Genomic DNA, 21,330 nt, shown 5'->3' with positions numbered 1-21,330 from the left:
ATCACACAATACCTAGTAAGCATAACGTTTTATACTAATAGCCTAGGGTCAGGAAAGACTACCTAGAGCATCAAACTCCTTAAAGCACTCAACAAGTATAACACAGCATAGTCAATACACAGTAACGACTTCTATAATAATACAACAAATAAACTTAAAGCTATATACCAGAATTCCACAATAACTAAAGCATATACACACAAACGCATACTCTACGCATTAACAAGACAAATCAAATACAGCCAAATAGTACACCTAGCCATGGACCCTTAACACTCTAAAGCCTAACATTAGGTAATCAGGGTCATCACAGACATCAAAGACGCTACTAAACAAGATAACCTACTTACCTACACAGATTCACTTGTCAATATCACTTTATCAATCACAAAAAATAACCAGGATTTCAATGAATTCAACGCACTAAAAGCCAATACCCACAAAACAGACAAACAAAAGACAACACTCATCATTCAAGCAAATCGCCTACTTACTCACACACTTACACAAGTCAACATTCTTATAAGTACCCTAGTCGCATTAGGCTCTATTACATACACATCCAAGCTTAAGCAAGACAATTCAGGCAAATAGAACCCCTATATTATCTTCATAAATAAAACCAGTCAAATACCAGAATCCCAGTTCTATATTCCTATAGCCTTCTTCAAGCCAACCTAAGTCATTACAACAAGTAATACACAACAATTCAACCCTATATCCAAGAGCCTTAATATGAACAGCAAAGGAGACACAGAGGCTCATTAGTGCTCAACCTTTAGACCACAACACACTACCTTTGTTCTTCACTAAATAAAAAAGCTTAGAGCTATTACAACAAAAATCATAATTAATTAATACAATATTAGATTTATTACAAAATAGGCTAAAAAAATAATATATAACTAAGAAATAATAATCTATTATAGCTTAGGAGGACTTATTCCTTTCTTCATAAACCTCAGAAACCAAGTCATAAGAGGTAATAACTAGGACATTAAAAGTATAATAAACTCTTTTATAGTTAATATCTATGAAGGAACTAAGTTAATATTAGGTACATCTAAGCTAAATAACACCAACATTAATTATATAATATAACTTATATTCCAGCTCTTCAGAAAAGGTTTCCCTAGTACACATAACATAAGTCAACAAAAAAACCTTATAATCATTATAGTATATAATACATAACGCCAAGAATATAAAGACGCGTTTAATACCTTAAACGCTAATAATAATATACAGGCAAATGTTACTATTTGATCTATTAATAACAATATAAGCGCTAAAGTAGATATCGTTATTATAGACACAGTTAGATTACAAGGAATAGGTTTTGTTCTACAGAAACCCTATATAGCTATTACAGTAACCTAAGCTAAAGGCCTTATAATCTACCTTATTAATACCTCTAAGTAGAAAAAGCATAGAAATAGCTAAACCACTATAGCTAATAACACCTAAGTAAATCACCTAATTAGCTATTATAACTAGCATATTACTAACTAAGCTATAAGAGAAACTAGTTATAGAAAGACTAGATTTAACATAATTTATACTAAATACAAAAATAGCAAATACCTTAAACAAAAATACAAAAAGTTCTATAACTACAAAAACTACAAAAGTAAACATTATAAACGCTTTTATATAGTCTTAGTCTTTTAAACTTAAGCTTCTTTTTATCCTAAATCTTAGGACAACAAACTAAAGCCAAATAAGCCAGGTATTAATAACATAGACCAGCCTAAATACAACCATAAAGCCAAACGCACAATAGCTCAAATCACAGCCAACACAAAGGCAGACCCAGAGACCAACATCAGTACTACCCCTATCAGCACAACTTAACGTATCATAGACACAGACAAAGCACTTACTTTAGTTATAAGTACTAGTATTAAACTTCTAGACATTATCACTAAACTCAAAACCTAAACCAAAAAGCTCCTCAGTAAACCTATTAACAATTAACCCCCCTCTACTAATAATTAGCCTAAGCACACCAACCAGCCTTACCTTAACAAGCAACTTAAGGTTATTAAGCCTAACACAATAAATACAGCTAAACAACTCAAAGTTATCAACAAGCCTAACACTACTAGCAATCAATCTTACCTTATTAATAATAACTATTCCAAAATCATAGATACAAACAAGCCTAGCCAGCCTCACCTTAATAAGCCCAAATCAATCAACCAGCTCAATACCACCAACAATCAACTCAAGGTTATCAATAAGCCCAATAACATAAACCTCAACAAGCTTAATAACACAAACCTCAACAACCCTAGCCAGACTCACCCTAACAATCCTAACTATACAAACCTTAATAACACCTAGGATAAGCCTAATATTATTATTGACTAGGACAAGCCTAATATCATCACCAACTAGGACAAGCCTAACATTGTCGCCAACTAGGACAAGTAGCCTAGTACCGCCACAGCCTAGGACAACCCTGACGTCGCCACTAACAAACCTATGACTCACCTTGACAAGCCCAGCTCTACAAACACCAATAATGACAACTGGAATAATGGCTAAGGCAGCCCTAATATCATCACTTACCACATAAACATCCAATAGTAAAACTATACAAAAGAACTAATATAAAACAAAGGATTATGATTTAAAGACATAAGGGATGATGACTAGGAATAGAGACTTATAATGGTAGTAAGGGACTATAGATTAGAATCGGGAAACGGAATAGACATATTGGAATTATAGGCATAGAAACTAGATGATATTGAGAGCGATAACGAGGACGTTATCCTTTTTTTCGGGGAAGGGATTATCACGTGGTGGGAAGGGATGGGATGAGTCAGCATGGACACCACCTTTGAACCCCACACTCTCTCCCTGCAGCAACCCACTCTTGTACTTACACACACACACACACACACCCATTCAGACTGCTTGCTTGACCCATCACGGTTGTTGACCCTTGATCTGAGACTAGGCAGTACACTAATTATTCTTTTCGGACTCTTCTCGACTCCTCACACAATCCACATGACATCAAGCGAACACAGACCAACATTTTCCCCAGCGTGACCCAGACAATCAAGCACCTGGTCAAAAAACCCGTCCCAAAAGTCAGGGAGGACCAAGATGGAATCATGGGAGTATGAATTAGTAAAGGTAGAATGCGAAGGCAGGGCGACCGACTCGGCACCGTGTCTGAGAACCTGGATGCAGTAGTCAAACACATCGACGAGCTTGCGGGCTACACGGTCAAAAGGCTCTAGAAGGGTGTAGTACTCGCCGTATGACATGCCGAGGTCGACATCGGAGGGCTGGAGAAACTTGAGGGCTGCAGAGTGCTCTTGCGGGATTAGTGCTGGGACGTTGTCGAAAAGGAGGCCTGGGATGCGAAGGTAATTCTGCGGCTGATCACCACGGCCCGATGGGCTGGCGGGCGTGGATGGAGGTGGACTGTGGTCAATCATTGTGTCCCTATCTGTTGAGAGTAAGTTGAGACGAGGTGTTGTTGACAACTATCAAGAGGCTGAATTCGATGGCTGATGCCGCCAGGGCCCTATATACAGAAAGGTTTACATTGACCAGTAACATAGATCAGAAACATACATGTGTTTGGTATAGGCTATTTTTCGCTGCCAAGAATCAGTGGGAGGCAAACAAGCGCCATTCACAAAGACATTGATTCCCAATGTACAAGGACATGCACGGGATCCAGGAAACACAAGGCTTTTGCCATCTCTTGTCATATCCGTTATCTCTGGGTGATGGTTAGGGACCGGTCGTCCACGTGCCTGATGTTTGATGAGCACGCCAAACCACCAGTGGGTACAATCACACGTGGTGTTGGGCCCGGACGCGATAGGTCGCATCGTGGCCTAGGCATCGTGTACCCATCCACAACCGTCAGCCGACTATCACATTTCTTGATTCTTTATGAAGCGAACGTGGCCCACGGAAAGGAGGGCAAGCGACAACAACCAAAGTCTGCCAGAATATCGCAGGCTCTTGTATGTTTACTGCTTGCGCATCAGCAGCGTCGAAGCCATGGTCACTCGAATATGCATATCCGTCTTACAGATGACGGGAACTATCGATGGTTTGCTTCATTGGGCTAACAGGTACGTACCGTCTCATTGACAGCTAACGGCGCGTTGCTTTTTGCTGTAAACCTTGATCTCGCCTCGCACCAGGCTCGATAAGAACAGGCCAGACAGACAAAAATCTTCGAATGAGCAACAGCATCCTCGCTTAGCTTGCTTTGCCAACGTCAATTTAAACACAGCTATCGGTACCAAGTCAAGCTTATGGTAAGGAGCCAAAATGAGCTAGGCCCTCCATGGAGGGCCAGAAGAACGGCCCAGCCCGACATGGGATCGCTTTCTCACGGGGCCCGCGGCCTCACTCGTAAGAAACCCCATGGGTCGAGGGAACTCTCCCGCGAGCGACAGATCCGAATTCACCCCAGCCGATCGAAATATTCCATCGCAATACTCCATCGCAATCAGCACGCGCCCTCAGGCCGCGACAATCGAGACTTTCCATTCAGTCCATACACAGGAGGACTGAGATGGAACCGAAGATCCCGGGCCACGGTACCTTCGGCCGCCGACTTCCGCAGCTCTCCCGCAGCAAACGAGATGGTTAAGCGGCACGGATGTCTCGGCTTGAGCAAATGATAGCGGGCAGCGAGTCTGCAGGGTCAATGTTACCATTTCCGCATGCCGGTAAAGAAAGCCAAAGAATGTCCCGAGATCACCATGCATCGATTAGGCCCGACCCCAGATCCACCGAATACGAACGGTCAATGAGACAACAGCTAGTAATGTCACTGCTTCCAACAGTCATTGGTGGCGGAGCATGGGAGGCTTGTCTATTGAACAGCGAAGATTTCTTATTAAAAGGGCTAACATAGCACACAGTTTCGGCCTGTCGTGCAAAATTAAACGAGGTCCTTTCCCAACGCCTCTACAATGCTTTAAACATATCAGCTAGGCAATTCTTTATTTCAATATTGCCTGGACGCTTCTTCTCGACACTCTTGTTCGGCACCATTCACCGCACCGCAATGTTCTTCATGCGACCGGTGGTTGGCACTGGCTTCTCGAGCCTCCAGGCCCAAAGCAGCATGTCCTCCGCGGGCAGGAATACCAGCAGGGCGCGGTTGCAGAGGTAGGCCATCAATGCGCAGAAGGTAGCAACAAAAGCGTCCATAAGGTAGTGGTTGGCCGTTCCGACGATGGTCAGCAGAATCCAACTCGGGTAGAAGATGCCGAAAGCGAACATGGCCCAGCTCTTCCAACGCTTGCGGTTCTCCTGGATCTCCTTCAACTCGACGTCATCAATATCCAGCGACTTGTCCAAGTCATCCTTGAGCAGGTAGTTGCGCAGGCGCCCAAAGAGTAAGTTAAGAATGGCCGAGTCGGCAACGAAGACGCAGCCGATGGCGAATGCGTAGCCAAAGTGCATACTCGGCATGGCAGCCAGCTTGTTCACGAACTTTCCACTCATCCAGACGCTCTCGGCATTCTCGAGATTGACCGTGTCGACGAAGCCGTACTCGGAAGGCATCAACCGTGGCGGTGCGCAGGGGTAGAAAATGAAGATGATAAAGGCACACATATTCAGCAAGGTCATGGTGCGGCGAACGGTACAGAAACGAGCATGAGTGGGCGCCATGGCGTAATAGTAGGCGATGAAGCCGACGGTGCCGGGGATGTGAATCAACGAGTAGCCGCGGTTCAGGATGGTCAGCCAGATGCCACGGAAGTCGTCGACTTGAGCACCCTCGAGGAACCAGTGCGACACGCGCCATTCAACCCAGCGCTCGGGGCCGGTTCTGGTGCCCTCGCCGAAAAACTTGGCCTCGGTCTCGAGCAGAAACAGGCCATGCTCCTGTGCAACGTCCCAGACGGCCTTACGGCTGCCGTAGTAGCTCTGGGCCAGGGTAGCGGTCATACGGTAGAAGAAGAAGGAGATGGCCCAGTAGAACATTTCGATGAGGAAGGGGAACTTTTGCAGGATCCTCGAATGGACGTGTCTCGCGAAGCGGCTCGAGTTGGGAGTCTTGACGCGGAAGCAGCCAAAGATTGTGCGGTATTTGGGCGGGTAGGCATCGGTGCGGATGGGTTCGTACGAGTCGTCCGAGATGCGAGGAGAGTCGCCTCGTTCTTCGAAGAGAGGTTCGTATGTCGCATTGCCGCGGCGAAGAATCGAGTAGTTCTTCCGGCGGCTGACGTACAAGCCGATCAGCATGATGGAAACAATGAGCTAGTGCTGTTGTTAGCCTCGAAGATCTGATAACTCGCCGCCGCCGCGGTAAAGTTTTCAAAATCTCCTTACAATCGGTTCTACCCAATCCGGGGTTCTCCATGTGTGCACCGCTTTCCATCCGCCCTCCGGGGTGCCATACGGCAGCTTGCCGCTGGGAGGCTTGACATCGGCCATGATGTGGGTTCGTGTAGTCTCACGGCGTCGTAGTATACTCGTCAGAAGAGTCAAAGCTACCAATTACTCCCAGAACGTTCTCCACAGCGTTGGTAGTCCTCAAGTAGTCCTCAGGCCCAGACCAGTCGGCTCATGGAAAGTCAAGTCGTTTCAGTCTTTACAGCTCTCGAGTTCGGTTACAAAAGGATCGAGAGCGTGGCGGATCCAGAAGTCGTAGAGATTCGTGTTTCGTCGTCGTCGAAAGTGTCCGTTAATCGTTATCCAGGGTTCTGGTTGTCACCGAAACTCCACCGGATTGGCTAGTGGCCGTGTAGTAGGAAAGGAATATAACCACAGCGCAGAGCGGGCAGTCGGACAAGAGGATACTTGGACAGCGTCGCGCAGCGGGAGAAAAGACTGCGTCGAGAAACTTGGCGATGCGACACGACGAGTCGACAGAAGATGGGAGAGTAGAAGGAGAAGGATGAGAGGGAATGAGGATCAAGAGGAGAAGGAAAGGAGAAGGTAGGCAAAACAGAGGCGGCCTACAGCGTACACAGCAGGGACGTGGAACTCAGGAGCGACCCACGGGGAAGGAGATGCGCGCGCAGAGCAGAAAGAGTGGGCTCCGCCGTTCATTTTAACGGATGGGCCAGATTCCCATTTTTTGCACGAGGAAAAGGCGAGCATCAGCCAGCCATCCAGGGCGTTTTCGCCCAATCCCGGCGACGAAACAGCAGCAAGACGGCCGGTGTTGTCCAGTGAGTCGCAGGTGGGCAGGAGAAAGGTGGGAACACACGGCAACTGTGGGTGCGCTGCCAAGACTTTTCGGTTTCTTCTCTTTTGCGCACTATCCCTGCCACGGCGACACGAAATACCTCTGCGGCGGGTGCGAAGGCAGGCAAATGCGCATGTCACTTCCGTCTAGGTTCGCGTCGCTTTGGTCTTGGCCCCCCGCCCGGGCTAAGGTAAGGGAAGGTGCTGCGCTGCTGCTTTGCTTTGCTCCTTCCTTCCTACGGAGGCTCAGACTCGCGTGCAGCTTGTAAGAAGTGGGACACGTCCCTTTTTGCTAAGTGGGACAATTGCGGTTTTGGGAAAGTGATCATGTGGAGAGGTAGGTCCAAGGTGGGTGTGAATCTTGATGGGGTAAAACGGACATGGCACTCTGCTGCGCTGCTCTGCGCTGCCCTGCTTTACTCACCGACCGTCCCTCGTCCCTTCCCGCCTACCGTTCCGAATTGACTCCCGGAAGGCACTCTCGTTACTTGCTCCGACAGAGAACAGGAAGGATGACACACTCTGAACCCTTCGTCTGGTCCTTCCTCTCTGATGACGCTCACCAACCTAAGAAACGAACAGATCCAGTGCTTGCGGTTGCCACGAATCAGACCCTCATCTTCTCTTTCCATTGCGCCTCTTTTGCCGATGGGCTGGTGAGGGCCACGCGTCTTGGCGGCTCCTCTCCCACTTCCCATGAGCCGTCCGTTCCATCCCAACCTATCACGTCCCATCGCATCTGACTGCACCGTCACTTTCGAACCCTTCACTTTGTCTTCCAATGCCTGTTTCGCCCCATCAGGTTGCCAACTCTCTTTAATCTGAATTCCATCTGCCATTCTTTTCTTAGCAGCTGCTCCCAACCCTAACCTTGGACCCTTCAGAGTCGCGGCCCTGCGTTGCGTGCCCTAAGTCTCGGCCGTTATCCGACAAGAGCTCAACCCAACCAATCTCCGCCTCATCTCAATTGAGAACCCTTGAGGACGCACGATCAACATCTCAGTAATGCCTCGCTGCCGTGTATCGCAGTCGGCCTATTTCTGGCGACCCCATCATCTACCGTCACCTTCAACCGTGAAGTCCTTGACGAATCGACTTCATACCCTCCTCGCACAGCAGCAGTCATACGTGCTGGGAAGCTTTGCATGCACCGCTAGTACGCTTAGCTCTTTTTGGGCACAGATGACATCACTCTACATGGCCAGCCTGCCGGCCAATTTCGAAGCCCTGCTCCAATAAACGACGCTACGCGTTTGCTCCGAATCCCGGCAATGGCTAACTTCAACGAGAAACAACATCAAAGACAATAGGCCCTCGAGGGCCCATTTCAACCCAAGGCTGTGTGCGAAAGGTGCCAGCCGAAGAGAGCCGTCAAGCCCCGCGACGCCATTCCACCCACTAGTCGTCTTGGCACCGCCCTAGATTTGAAGCCATTGCCGCTGGGAGGAACACACTTCTGGCGGCACCGGGCTGCTACCTGCTTTTACTCCTTGCGCAGTTTCAACTACCTGGCCCTTAGTACCTAGTTGAAGGTGCCCAAGGAGCGAGGGCACAGCTTGGGATGGTTGCCAGCAACGTTGATGCACTCGCCTTGTCGAGGTGGGTTTGAAGTGGGGAGGCGAGCATTGTTACTGAATCACCCTGAGATGGAATGGAGGCATTGGCCATGGGCTGTCAAGCTCCTTTCGGCAGCGATCACTGGGTCCATCCATGGGCCACGGGGGAACACCTCACTGCAGCTTCTGCCTCAAAAGCCTGAACTGAGTCGCCCACCACCACGACCAAGATCAGCGAAGTCAGCTGAGACCTATGAGCAGTAGTGCGCTGGAGCAAAGGTACCAGTCAAGCTGTTCACTAATTCCAATGATAGCACCAGCCAAGACTAGTGGCTATACCTTCACTGCTATAGAAGCAGCAAGCCGAGATGCAACGGGCAATCTGTTGTCCTCGTCAGTTGTTACAATTATTAGCCAGCCAAGAGATAACCACGTTATCAAACGGCGTCAAGCTCTCTTGACCTCTCACTAGAAGTTCGGATTTGGCTCTTGTGTGAGAGTTGGAATAGCTTCCCATCAGCGCCAGTCTCTCGTGTCCGTCCGTTTGCAACAATTTATTTTTTTGTTGCGGAAGAGTAACAGTGATGCTGTTGGGTCGCGGCACCGTTCGGACCAACCAGACAAGCCAACCAGTCAAAATTTTGTATCCTGAAAAACGGCACGCGACCTCATCAGCTCCCCGCCAGTAGATTCACACCGGGTACACGAGGTCACTTACCGCTCAAAGCCTACCGCTTCATGCCTACCGCTTCATGCCTACTGCTCCAGGCCTACCATGACCTACCGCCCACATCTTTGCGACATAATTTCGGGGGCTTGGCCGTCTCCGTTTTCTTCTGTGGAGGTGCTCTTCTGGACCCGACAGCTACGGTCCATGTTCGATACTCGCACAGGAGCCGTATCGGAAGATGAAGGCCGCCAAACAACCTTTCTGGGGACATATGCAATTGTTTCTGCCCGGTTATCATCCGTCTTGGCATTGCGAGTTGCTGCCTCTTCCGACCTGGGTGCATGCAATGAAACCAAGGTTTGCTCCTCAGTCAAGGGAACCCGTGGTGGCCAAATGCCCTACTGCACTGGGACAATACACGGTTGCTGCTAATGGTACGCGTATCTGCAGTTGACCCATGGACTCGTCAGCACGGCGTCCGCGGACCCTTCACCGATATTAGTGGCCGCCGCGTATTTGACTGGCTCGTACCTGAGCTAGATGAGAATGGCGGACGCAAAAAGCTTGACGCGTACACTACAAAGCTGCGAATGCCAACACGCAATTTCTGGCCGTCTCCCCACACTACCGAATGGTCTTGACTCGCTGTTGTGGATTGGTTTACAACAAAAGTGATCGTTTGATCTCTCGCTTGCACATCTTGCACACGGAGAGGAGGGCCTTTCAATTGGTTCATCAAAGATACCGACAGCAAGCAAGACGCCATCGCCTACATGCTGTTTTCATCCGCATCTCGGCACGAGAAAGCGCTCAACCCCAGATGGAATCCGCTCGCCTGGAACCTGGGTGCAACGCAACATCTGCATCGGTGACCATCTAGGCTTAGCCGACAGATGGACATGGACGTCATTCCCACCCAGACGGGCCTCGGGGCGTTTTTTCGTCCATACCCAGGGTCGGTGGCTCAGCAAGAGGCAAACCCCGTGCCAGGTGTCTGAGCCAGTCCTAATTCTCTCCCGTTCCGTTGCATTTTCGGTGGCCGTCTGTTACAATGTGGTTTCGCACAGTTGGCGCTTACTGTTGTTTCAAGGTTTGTATGCTAATTTTCATTGTGGTGCCATCTCATTAGGACCTTTCTGTAGAGACCGGCAGTTGGGACGTGCTACATGCGTTTCGTAGTGGTCACGATCCAATTCTGCCCAGGCAACCTGCAATATCTGTCACCTGCGAAATTTGCAGGATCGTAGGCAATTGACCCGCTACCAATACGTCATTGTCGAGAAAGAATGACCCCGATCGACCCAACCTCGATCCGGCGAATGGCGCTCGTTGGGGTTTCGAAATGCGCCGGCTACCCATCGCCGAGCGCAGGCGGTGTCGAGACTTGGGTTTGGACCGTGGAGGGTTCACCCCGGTTCTTCTCGCTGCCAAACCGGAGGACCATTACGCCCATATCTAAGCCGGGGGGCGGAGCAGTAGGTTTCTTGCAACCAGTCTTCGCGGAGGGGAATCCGCTCAGCCACCGTTCTGGTCCGGGTTCGCCCCGCCTTCCGTGATCGCCGACCTGTTTGCCGAGATGCCGTGAACTCGCACCTGCGCTCTGCGATGTCGTGGGGCCGTACGCGGTAATGCCAGCCGACGACGACAGTATCAAAACTAATCTCCGTCCTACGGCTCGTAGCACGAGTAAGATAGGTGTGCGAGCACCTGGGCTTTCTTTCCTATCTGGGCGTGTTTGGCAAGTTGTCGTACAAGGAGCACCGTCAGATCGCCATGGCCTCCTGTCTGGTTGAGCCTCAGTGTCGAAAGCGCCAACCCACTACCGGAAACCATTAGTCACCAGAAACGACTTCACGGGCTATAGGCGCCATCATCGCAGCGGTCAGTAAACGGCGCATTGCTCTAATCCGGGTCCTTAACAGCGTCACCCTACAGCTACAACCGCGCACCAAACACAATCCTATGTCCCTATCAAGACACTCATCGCACGTGACCGAAACAGGAAAACAGCGTACCCAGCGGATCGCGCCTTTTGGACCGTGACAACGTAAGAAACATGATTAAACACCGTAGTATGACAACCTCGACAGCACCCTCTCCGGAAGTAGAAGAAGAACCATCCGAGAAGTTAGCAAAAAGCTTGCAGGAGCGCCTGGAGACCCACGGGATTGGAAACAAAAACCAGTCGCCCTCCTTTCCTCGCCGTTGCCGCCCGATCCCACTGTTTTCTAAAGCAAATAAAAGGTTGGAATTTCCCTTCACCAAATAAAAAAGCGCCGCTTTCATGTCCCATGCCAATCAGTCAATACTCATAGTGGGCGGTACCCCCCCCCCCGAGACCTTGGTTTTGCTTCCCGAAACTCGGATTTCATGGCCACTTCTGTTTTTCTCCCTTTCTTCTCTGTTGCCTTGTGTTTCTTTTTCTCGTTTTACCCTTTCTTTCAAAAGTAGTACTGCTGCTGAGGCTGGCCCGGCGGGGGCTGGGCGACAAAGTCGAAGTTCATGGTATCGACGCCGCTGTTCCAGGGGTCGGGGGATTCTGCAATGCATCGGTCAGTCTTTCCGTCGTCACGCCCTACTGGATGGTGACTCGTGGCTACTCACCCCACCAGATCGATTCGTAGAGGTCCATTGGCGACATGTACGTCGAGGGGTCTAGGTTCGCAATGTTGTCCATGCTGACGGGCGGGTATCCCATACTTGGTCTCGTTAGCGACTCCGGATCCGGCGACGGGGGGACAAGACCATACTTGGGGGTGTACTCCGCCAGGGCAGTGCCGTTCTGCATCTCGGCCATGGCGAGGGCGGCGTCCTGGTGGGGGTCGAGGCCGAAGCCCTTGCCGACGCCGTCGCTCCCGCCGTTGGCCATCGGGCCCATGAGCATTGGCGGCAGCGGCGTCCGCGCGCCGCTTCCGGTGCCGCTCGAGTCGGTGCCCTTCATCTGCGACGTGCCCATGATGGTGCCGTGCTCGTAAATGTTGCGCAGCGCCGTCAGCGCCCTCCACAGCGGGCCCGACAGCTCAATGTCCTTGTCCGTCTTAGGGATGTGCGCCGACGGCGAGGTGGCCTCCTTGGCGGCCGTCGCGGACAGCGCGGCGATGAGGTCGCCCTGCAGCTGGCGGACCTCGGGGCTGTTCTTGGTCTCGCCCAGGATGCCGAGGAGCAGCGCCGACGACAGGCCGTGATAGGTGAAGGCCCAGCTGCGAGTGGGGATGACGGAGAGCTGGTGCATGGCGAGGAACATGCGGACCGTCTCGGCGAGGTTGTGCTGGCACTTTTCCGAGAGGTGGCGCTTCTGCTCGGGGGTGAGCTTGGTGCAGTCCCGCCGCAGGGCCGGCCGGCAGCAGACGGAGATGACAAAGGACGTGTGCAGCCGGACCGCGTAATGCTGGAGGCGGTCGATAGCCCGCTTGCACTGCTCCTTGATGCGGATGTTGGGGGCCACCATGTTGCGGAGGTTCTCGACGGCCTCACAGTTCTCAACCATTTGCTCGTAGCTGACGGTCGTCGCGACGTCCGGGTTGAGGCGGCGCGAGATGATTTCGCAGAGGTGGTACATGGTGTCGAGGTACCCGTACTCGCCGGCGACGGTGTGCTGCACCGTCGGGATCGGACAACAGGGGATGTTTGTCATTGGGGGGCTTTGGCCCTGTCAGCCACGGTCATTGCCCCCATCTACAGGAACGCGAAGACTTACCGGTCAAAGGACAGCGACGTGAGGGTATCGTGCCACACACACGTCCACCACAGCTTGCGGCGGATCATCTCCTTGGACTGCCCGTCGTTGCGGGCGCTGTCCCTCCCGTCCGAGGGGTTCGGGCGGTGCAGGCCGAGAGACTGCGCCAGTCTACACGTCAGGCCGAGCAGGGCCCAAGAGGCCTCGGCCTTCATGTCGTTGAGCAGGACGAAGCTGGTTAGTAGGAGGGCCTGGATGGAGTCGAATGTGGGTCTGTTTTGAAAAAGCCGGGTCTCGGGTTAGTGGAGGTTCTTGTGCCGGGCCCAATAAAGATATGAAGGGTGGTAAAGGGGGAAAGGGTTGACGAACCGTAGGAGGAAGTTGCCTAGCCTCAGGAAATGGAACGAGATCTGAATGTACTTTTGCGAGTCTCGCGTGCGGATGTGATATGGTGAGTCGTGGTACTGCGACCCCACGGCCAGCAGAGCAAAGAGGATGGCGAGCCACGACGCCGACACCGGCTTGGGCGTCCTCGTGGCGTTGCTGGCGTTGCGGGCGCGGTCTTCGAGGTAGACCATGAGCTTGGACTCGAGGTCGTCAATGTCGACGACGAAGCCCCAGAACTGCTGCGGCGTTTCCTTGTACGTGCGGAAGAGCCTAGGGGGGTTAGTCAGTTTTGGGTGTGCCTGTGGTGGAGCGAAGAACGTCCAGAGGCAGCCGAACTACTCACTTCATGACTTCCCGGTCCGAGGGCAGCTCCGCCGAGATCTCCCTCGTCAGGCTGTCGAGGTGCTTGGACGACATGAGCGGGAAGGGCGCCGAGGTGTCGAGGCCGAGTATCGAGCGCATGTCCTGGCGTATGTCGACGCCCTCCTGCAGGTCGTTGGCGGCGGACTGCTCGCGCAGCAGGGAGGGGATACTGTTCTGGCCGAGGTACCGCGTCACGGCCTCGGGGGCCTCGGTCTCGTCCACGCCTGCCGCGACTGGACCACGGTGAAGTCTATTAGTATACAACCCGCTGTTGTTGCTACCCAAGAAGGATGACGACGCAGTAGATATCAAGCCGGGGCATTGATGCTGCTGCGGTGCTGATGATGATGATGATGATGATGGTAATAGTGATGACTTACCAATGGCCGAGCGTGGCCACGCCGCGCTGCCGGGTTCCTGTTTCAAGGGGGGCGCGCCGGCGGCGGCGTCGGCCCCGGGGTCTTCGGGCGAGTGAGGTCTTTTGCGGTTGTTGCCGGATGGCGGGGTGCCGTTACCCGCGGTGCTGGCGGCCGCGGCCACGCTGTTGGCGCCGTCGGTGGTGACGGAAGCGGCGGGTTTGTGGTGCGTGCCGTGGGAGGCGGTGCGGTTCGGCTTGTAGGAGCATAGCTGCGGATGCTCGCGCTTGACGCAGTTCTCGCATGGCTGCTTGTTGTCGCACTTTACCTTGCGTTGGCGGCACGGCCAGCATGCTGTGCCTGTTGGAGGGCGTCAGTGGTTATGAGGTCAACGATGACGGATGGCGGGGCAGCGAGGTGGTGAGTGGTTCAAGCATAGGACGGGATGAGAGTCGGGGGTGGAAGGAACAGTCATCTCATCTCGGTCGTCAAGATAGGACGAGATGAAGGCAATGAAAGTAGACAATACAGGCTTGGCAGCCACACCGGCCAGTCGGGGAAGAGTTTACTCATCATGAAAGGGGGGAATGCTTCGACCTTACTCACCATATCGGACCTTGCGATGAGAGTGGATGATGCGGTTGGCCTCCTCGGGGGTCAGGTCGTCGATGGAGACCTGATCCGGGGTCGTCTGCGACTCAGGCATGTTGGCGACGACGACGGCGTCCTTGCATCAGACCCGGGGGGTCGGGATTTGCGCCGTCTGCTCTACGAGCGCGGGCGCGGGCGCTGGTGGTCGGATGCGATCGGTGTTTTGTGTGACCGGTGGCTTTGGCCCGGAGAAAGCTCTCATCAGAGAGGGGGGGCCAGGCGCAGGAAGGAGAAAAGGTGGAACCCAAAATCCGTCCGCCGTTGGGATTTACAGTTCACGGGGTGACGGACGGCCTTCCGGGGCAATCGGGACGAGCGTGGGATGTGTGGCGTTGGTGGGCGCGAACTCGGTGATTCTGGATGCGGACGACGTTCGGCGCTGTCGTGGTGACTGCTCGGGATCCCGCTGGCTGGGCACGCGGCGGGGGGGATGGACAGACGCAGCGGTAGGTAGGTACAAGAGGATGGTTGCTTTGTCGATTGGGGCCCTGGCAGAGCGAGCTTGGTGTAGTTGTCGCTTGCGATGCGTCGTCCAGGTTCCTGCGCAGTGCCGATGCGGCTCTTTTGCGATTGAGAGGGGGTACGGGTAGCTTGGGGTTGGGGATGGTTGGAGGAGAAGTGGGAGGGGGGCAGAGCTCCTGAATGCCGAAATCCCGAAGCGTCGGCGAGATGGCAGCTAACAGCTGCAAAGGCGGCGCGATGACGAGAAACGGCGCTACAGGCGTCGCAAGAGGGTAGGTTTCTCGGAGGAGGCAACGGGGAAAACAAGCCACGAGGTGATAGTGAGCAAGAGAGAGAGTGAGTGTGAGAGTAAGAGGAGGAACACAGTCTGATCGAAACAGGAGGGATGCGGGGGCGCGGTCGGTTGCTCTCGAAGGGACGTTGTCCAATTGTCTGTGTTTCTTCAGTGTCTGTCTTCGGCAGCTCGGGACCCTTGATTTTTCTTTTCAGAAAAAGAAAAAAAAAAGGATGGCGGCCACTCACACACACACACACTCACTCACCTCGCCTCACCATTCAGCCCAACTGCAGATGCCGGCTTTGATGAGTAAGAGGTCCGCAGTAGAAACGCCTTCCTGGCCGCCCACTGATCACCCCAAGGCTGGAGCGGCCTTCGGATCACCGCGCTAATGCCCAAAAGGGGATGGCCACCCTGACCGGCCAAGACCCGCAGCTGTTCTTACCCCACTTTTGGCTGATGTTCCAGTCCTTTCAAAGTCCTTATTTCCATCCTCTCTGTTTTTCTGCGCTGTCAAAAGCGCCAACTCTGCTTACGTAGTTATATTGCACTGTCTGATTGGCTGGAGGTCCAGTGAATCGACCACATCCTCTCCGGCTGGCTGCTCGATCTGTCGTCACCGACGGGGATCCCAAGGTGTGTCAAGGTGAGCGTAAACGCATCTCGGTCTGATATAAGCATTCTCGGCCCACCCATCGCTTCTAGAACACACTGAGGAGACATCTTATCTCGTCCCTCTTTTGGCTCCTCGGAGGACCAAGCCTGGCGCAGCATCGAACGCAAACGACAGTTGTGGTGGTGGTCGAGTTGCCGCGCTGTTCTGCAGCCATGTGCACGTCATGGTGAGACGTGCATGGGAATGATGTTTTCCGCGATCCGAATTGTGGTCCGTTTTGCGTCACTCTTTGCTGCTGTTTGAGTCAGTTGCGCCTGCATCCTTGGTTCGAGCTCCGCGATCTGTACAGTACCGATTCGATCATGGTTTTCGACTGTGATCATAATAAACATTGGTGGTCTTGGCACGCGCGATGACTGCAAGTGCGTGCGAGTGTCGTGTAGAGACAAGCATCGAGTCCTCAAGCCCTCGACAATTAACACAGCTCACACCGATGGGATATGCAGCGGTAGTAAACATAATCAATTAGAAACTATTTAAGGTGCCCAGAGTCGGGCATTTTCAAATACTTAAAGCGACGCACTCAAGGGCAAGTCTCGCGACGAGCTTCCGACCCACACCTTCTTCGGGTACTGGCTGATAACCCAGTTCTGGCTCGCCGTGTCCCAGTTGCTGAGGTCGCGTCTGGTAATGTCCGCCTTGAAAACCGCCGACGCGCCGGGCTCGATAGTGAGGCGCTCGAAACCACGCAGCACCTTGACCGGGTCCTGCGGACCACCAAGGGAGACGTACAGCTGGGCAACCTCGTCGCCGGCCACATCGCCCATGTTGGTGACCGTGGCAGTCACGGTGTACAGAACATCCCAAAGCTGAGGGTTGCCACCAGGGGCGCCTGATGCGGGGTTCTTGGGCTGGGGACTGCTCTCCAGGGCCCGGGGAGGCAGGAATTCGTCAGCCGCCTGTCCGTACTTGGGGTCGTTGGCAGACTCGCGAACATCCGAGGTGTTAAGGTAGGGGTAGATGTAGTTGTAGATGTAACGGAACTCGTTGCTGGGGAAGACGTATTCGGCAGGGTCGGTGCTGTAGTTGCCGAAAGTCGGCGCCTTGGCCGTTTCGCCCGTGGTCGGCTTGTACTCGCTGGCGTTCCTAGGGGCCACGACCAAGCTGGAGAACTCGAAAGTTGTGTATGAGAGACCAAAGCCGAATGGGTAGATGGGGGCAGCGCCACTGGAGTTTCCGTTGCCGTCGGAACCGGCAGTGGCTCGGTCGAAGTGGCGGTAGTCGATGAAGACGCCCTCAGTAAAGTCATCCTGAGGAGCGCCCTGGCCGTTGTTGGGCTCGTACAGAACGTTGGTGCCGTAGCTCTCAAGGGTGGGCCCCCAAGTGAACGGGGACTTGCCTCCGGGGTTGACGTCTCCGTAAAGCACGTCCGTGATCGAGTTACCCGACTCCTGACCCGGAAGACCGGCCCAAACAATCGCAGTGATGTTGGGGTTGTTGTACATATCAGTCAGCAAAACAGGGCCGACAGAGTGGATGACGACAATGGTGTTGTTGTTGATGGAAGACACGTTCTTAACCAGCTCGTCTCCCGCGTTCCAAAGGGTCAAGTTCTGGCGGTCACCCTCGTTTCCACCCACGTTGATGTAGCCTTCGCCACTGTCCGCGTTAACAAAGACAATGGCCGTAGCGTCTGGCTGTGTGACCAGCGCCGTGGTAGCTGCGGACTCGTAGTTGCTGAGGATGCTCTCGTACCGAGAACCCTCCGCGATAGCCCGCGCTTGCAGTGCCTGGTCAGGAGTAATAAGATAGGGGTACTCGGCGCTTCCTGATCCCCATGCCGCACCGAGGGTGCCGTCGTTGCAACCACGGTCAGCACATCCGTTGGGACCTTGAGAGTTAGGGCCGGCGTCCTCTCCAATAACGGCCAGGAACTTGGGCTTCTTGAGAGGCAGGGCTCCCTTGTTCTTCAGTAGTACAGTGGCCTTGGCAGCGATCTCACGGATGAGATTGCCATGCTCTCGGCCCCTGCGAACGTCTACGTGCTGGTTGATGACCTCAATGTTCTCCTTGGCGAAGTAGTGAGCCGGGCCAACCGTGGCCTTAGTCCACGAGGAGAAGTTGATGTCGGGTTCATCCTCCACCTTGAGGCCGACCTTGAAGAAGGCGGCCATGATGCGCAGGGCCATATCATCAAGGCGGTACTCAGGTACGGTGCCGTTTAGGACGGCTACGGTAAGGTTCGTTCCCCAAAATGTGGTTCCAGTGTTGAAGAGCACATCACCTGGCATGGCCATGTCGAGACCGGCAACAGCGGTAGCAGCTCCTGCCTATTGAACTGTCAGCAAGAACTCGATTGGTTGGGGGAGGAAGAGCCATTGCTCAATGAATTGAACGCAAAGGGACGCGTACATGTTGAGCTTGCCTATGAGGAAGTTAGTCACTCATGTCTGGATTGTGAGAGAGGGAGCACTGACCAGTCGGACATGATGAAACCCTGGAAACCAAGCTCTTCCTTCAGGAGACCGTTGAGAAGCTTCGAGTTCTGGCATCCGTACGAGTTGTTGACTTGATTGTAAGAGCACATGATGGAACCGACGCCGGCGCGAACGGCATCCGCAAAGGGCCACATGTATAGCTCGTGCATTGTTTTGTCGTCAATATTGGATGACACGGACTCGGTAACGTTGTATCCGTAGCCAATAGCCTCTGGCGCTTGTCTGAAGTGCTCTTGTTCGTTCCCGATAAAATGCTTAGCACATGCGATAGCGTGCTGCTGAATTCCTTTGACCGACTCGGCCATGGCAACGCCCGTCAAGTAAGGGTCGACAGAGAAGCCCTCCCAATTTCGGCCACCAGTGGGTGCGCGGCCAAGGGGACCGGCAACAGGGGCTAGAACAACGTCGACACCCTTGGAGCGGTGCTCGAATCCAATGGCTTCGGCTCTGCGGTAAATCAAGTTTCGGTCCCAAGTCGCGGCAGCAGTCTGGCCGGAGGGGAAGACGGAGTTGTAATCGGAGAAACGGATACCGACGGGGCCGTCCTGCATGCAAAGACCGCGGAGTCCTAGACGGGGGACAGCTCCAACATTGCCGACGCACAAGTCTCCTTGCCAGCTGCATCTCTGTTAGCATCACTTCCACTATGGCTAACGCGAATCACTCACCCAACTCCGGTAGTCAGGTTGACCTTCTCGAGGAGGGTCAGTTGGGAGACGAAGTCCTTCGCCTTGGTGTAGGCATCAGCCCAGCCGTCGGCACTAGGGTCCATCCATGGTGACGGGTAGACAGGCGGCGAGTAGGCGAGGTCGCGCTGTATACATTGTAAGTCTTCTGAGCGGCTCGAGAGTTGTGACAGCCCAATGGCCGAGCCTGCGAGTGGAAAGAATCGCATGAAGGCGGAAATTGGTTTGTGTTATTACGAGGGGGGACACGGGAGAGAGGAGCATGGAAGACGGGGCAGAGGCAGGAGATATTGGCTTGGGTGGAAACTGCCCATTGTGTCTGCTCGCAACACAAGACGACAGGAATGGCAATGTCTTGAGGTTCCAAGAAGGGCAAGGATTGTAAGCCACCAACAGGGCTCCACAGAGACAACAGACCGACGGTCTATCTGCAGCGACATGCAGTAACGTACCTTGTGCAACTTTCCTTCCAGAGTCACGGCAGCGGCAACGTGATCAGCTGCCGCCAGGAGGGCAACAGCCAGAGTCTGTGTCCTCATTGTGTTTCCTGTCGTCTGCCGTTGTTGGGCACCGTATGCCGGGAATGGGACTGGCGGGACGGCACGAGACGTCGAGGGACAACTACCATTCAAAGTAGTTCTAGTCGATCCGAATCAGTGGCACAGCGTTCGGTAGCACTGATGAGATGTCGTGGAAAGGGGGCGCACAGCTTTACCAAAAAAAAGCCTGGACGAAGGCGGGCGCGGCTGCTTTAATGTTGACAGAGGAATCTGGATGATCGTCCAGACCAGAGTAGCTAGCTCCCCTCTCAAAGCAACGTGCCGAGGGCAAGCTTGCTTCTGGGCCCGACTCGCAGGTCTGCCGGCGTTGAGCCGGGCTGGGCCAGACCCGATGATGCAACAAGGCTTCCCTGGTTGGAAGTTGTGGGCATAAGCAGCAACGCTCAACGCTGGATGGTTGCTACCCCACCACACCATGAACGATATCTGGAGTGAAGGTCTCCAACCGCTTCCGACTAAGACGCGCAGGGTTGGGAGAAGCAGCAGGTATCGACGTGTAGAGGAAAGGCTAGGTGAGGGGGAAGAAGGACGGACAACCCCAGGTAGAGGCAAGAAGAGAGTCAGATGAGATAGAGATGGAGGGCCGTCTCCTGCCAAGACTGGGTAGACATACGCTTGAAACAACCTTTTTTTTTTTCAACTGACAGAGAGGGGTACGCAGAGGTCGGGCGAAGACACAAAAAAAAGGACCTTGGTTGGCTTCGCTGAAGCAAAAGTCCGGGACAGCACCGTCCCGAGGATGAGGAGAGGCGAAGACGGTGACTCAGTTCGCTGGGCCACTAGGCACAAGGGTGCAGCAATGGGATCTGTACGTCATGACCAAAAGGGCCGATCAGCCAGCGCGATGACGGGCAAGGCGATGCCCAGGAAGGGCCAGAGATGGACAGCCAAAGAGCCATTGTTGTCATTGGGACCAGCTGTCTCCGAAGGCTGCAGGGTAACTGGGCGTAGGTTTGGGTCCTGATGTGTGGATGTGCGCCGGGCGGCGTTCAATCCAGTGCTGACGGTGGAATGGCCGAGGGGGGCGTGACAACGTTGTAGTTCGGTTGGTTGCTTGCTTGACTGAAGGAGATTTGTGGCAGATGACAATCGACAGTGGGCGTCGTTGATGGACAGGGACGGGATGAGGAAAAGGAGGGAAAGGCCCGGGTTCGACGAAGGATGGCTTGGGGTACGTAGCGGGAAACAAACAACACTAAGGCCGAATCGGAACGGGTGGGGAAGCGGGGGCCCCAAAGCAGCAGGGAAAGAGCTGGGGAGAAGAAAGCAAGGGGGTGGGGTGGGTAACTGCCTTGGCCGGCACAGACGGTAGGCAACCAGCGGAGGAAAGCCGGCAGCGGCACTGGTAATGGCAGTACAGAGTAGGTAGCAGTGAGAAGCG

The 21,330-nt window shown here is 53.5% G+C and overlaps 4 protein-coding genes across 4 annotated transcripts; all 4 read right to left on the bottom strand.

Annotated features, from left to right (window-relative positions):
• Nucleotides 1-3,008: 3,008 nt before the first annotated feature.
• On the bottom strand, nt 3,009-3,458 carry ColSpa_07780 (uncharacterized protein; the record flags this gene model as incomplete). Its single annotated transcript, XM_049273992.1, has 1 exon — nt 3,009-3,458. One exon carries the CDS (start codon nt 3,456-3,458, stop codon nt 3,009-3,011), a length of 450 nt encoding a protein of 149 aa, XP_049129949.1.
• A 1,585-nt stretch (nt 3,459-5,043) lies between these two features.
• On the bottom strand, nt 5,044-6,435 carry ColSpa_07779 (uncharacterized protein; the record flags this gene model as incomplete). The annotated part of the gene is made up of 2 exons (XM_049273991.1): nt 5,044-6,258; nt 6,331-6,435. The coding sequence occupies 2 exons, from the start codon at nt 6,433-6,435 to the stop codon at nt 5,044-5,046; spliced, it is 1,320 nt and encodes a 439-aa protein (XP_049129948.1).
• A 5,423-nt stretch (nt 6,436-11,858) lies between these two features.
• ColSpa_07778 (thiamine transporter) lies at nt 11,859-14,905 on the bottom strand (the record flags this gene model as incomplete). The annotated part of the gene is made up of 7 exons (XM_049273990.1): nt 11,859-11,992; nt 12,022-13,058; nt 13,115-13,366; nt 13,463-13,750; nt 13,824-14,076; nt 14,359-14,553; nt 14,806-14,905. The coding sequence occupies 7 exons, from the start codon at nt 14,903-14,905 to the stop codon at nt 11,859-11,861; spliced, it is 2,259 nt and encodes a 752-aa protein (XP_049129947.1).
• A 1,869-nt stretch (nt 14,906-16,774) lies between these two features.
• ColSpa_07777 (putative beta-glucosidase btgE) lies at nt 16,775-19,928 on the bottom strand (the record flags this gene model as incomplete). The annotated part of the gene is made up of 5 exons (XM_049273989.1): nt 16,775-18,535; nt 18,618-18,630; nt 18,683-19,321; nt 19,372-19,517; nt 19,842-19,928. 5 exons carry the CDS (start codon nt 19,926-19,928, stop codon nt 16,775-16,777), a joined length of 2,646 nt encoding a protein of 881 aa, XP_049129946.1.
• Between the last annotated feature and the right edge of the window lie 1,402 nt (nt 19,929-21,330).

This window comes from Colletotrichum spaethianum (genome assembly GCF_022836535.1).
Source record: "Colletotrichum spaethianum MAFF 239500 DNA, contig20, whole genome shotgun sequence".
Taxonomy (NCBI): Eukaryota; Fungi; Ascomycota; class Sordariomycetes; order Glomerellales; family Glomerellaceae; genus Colletotrichum; species Colletotrichum spaethianum.
This window is presented reverse-complemented; position numbering and strand designations above follow the sequence as displayed.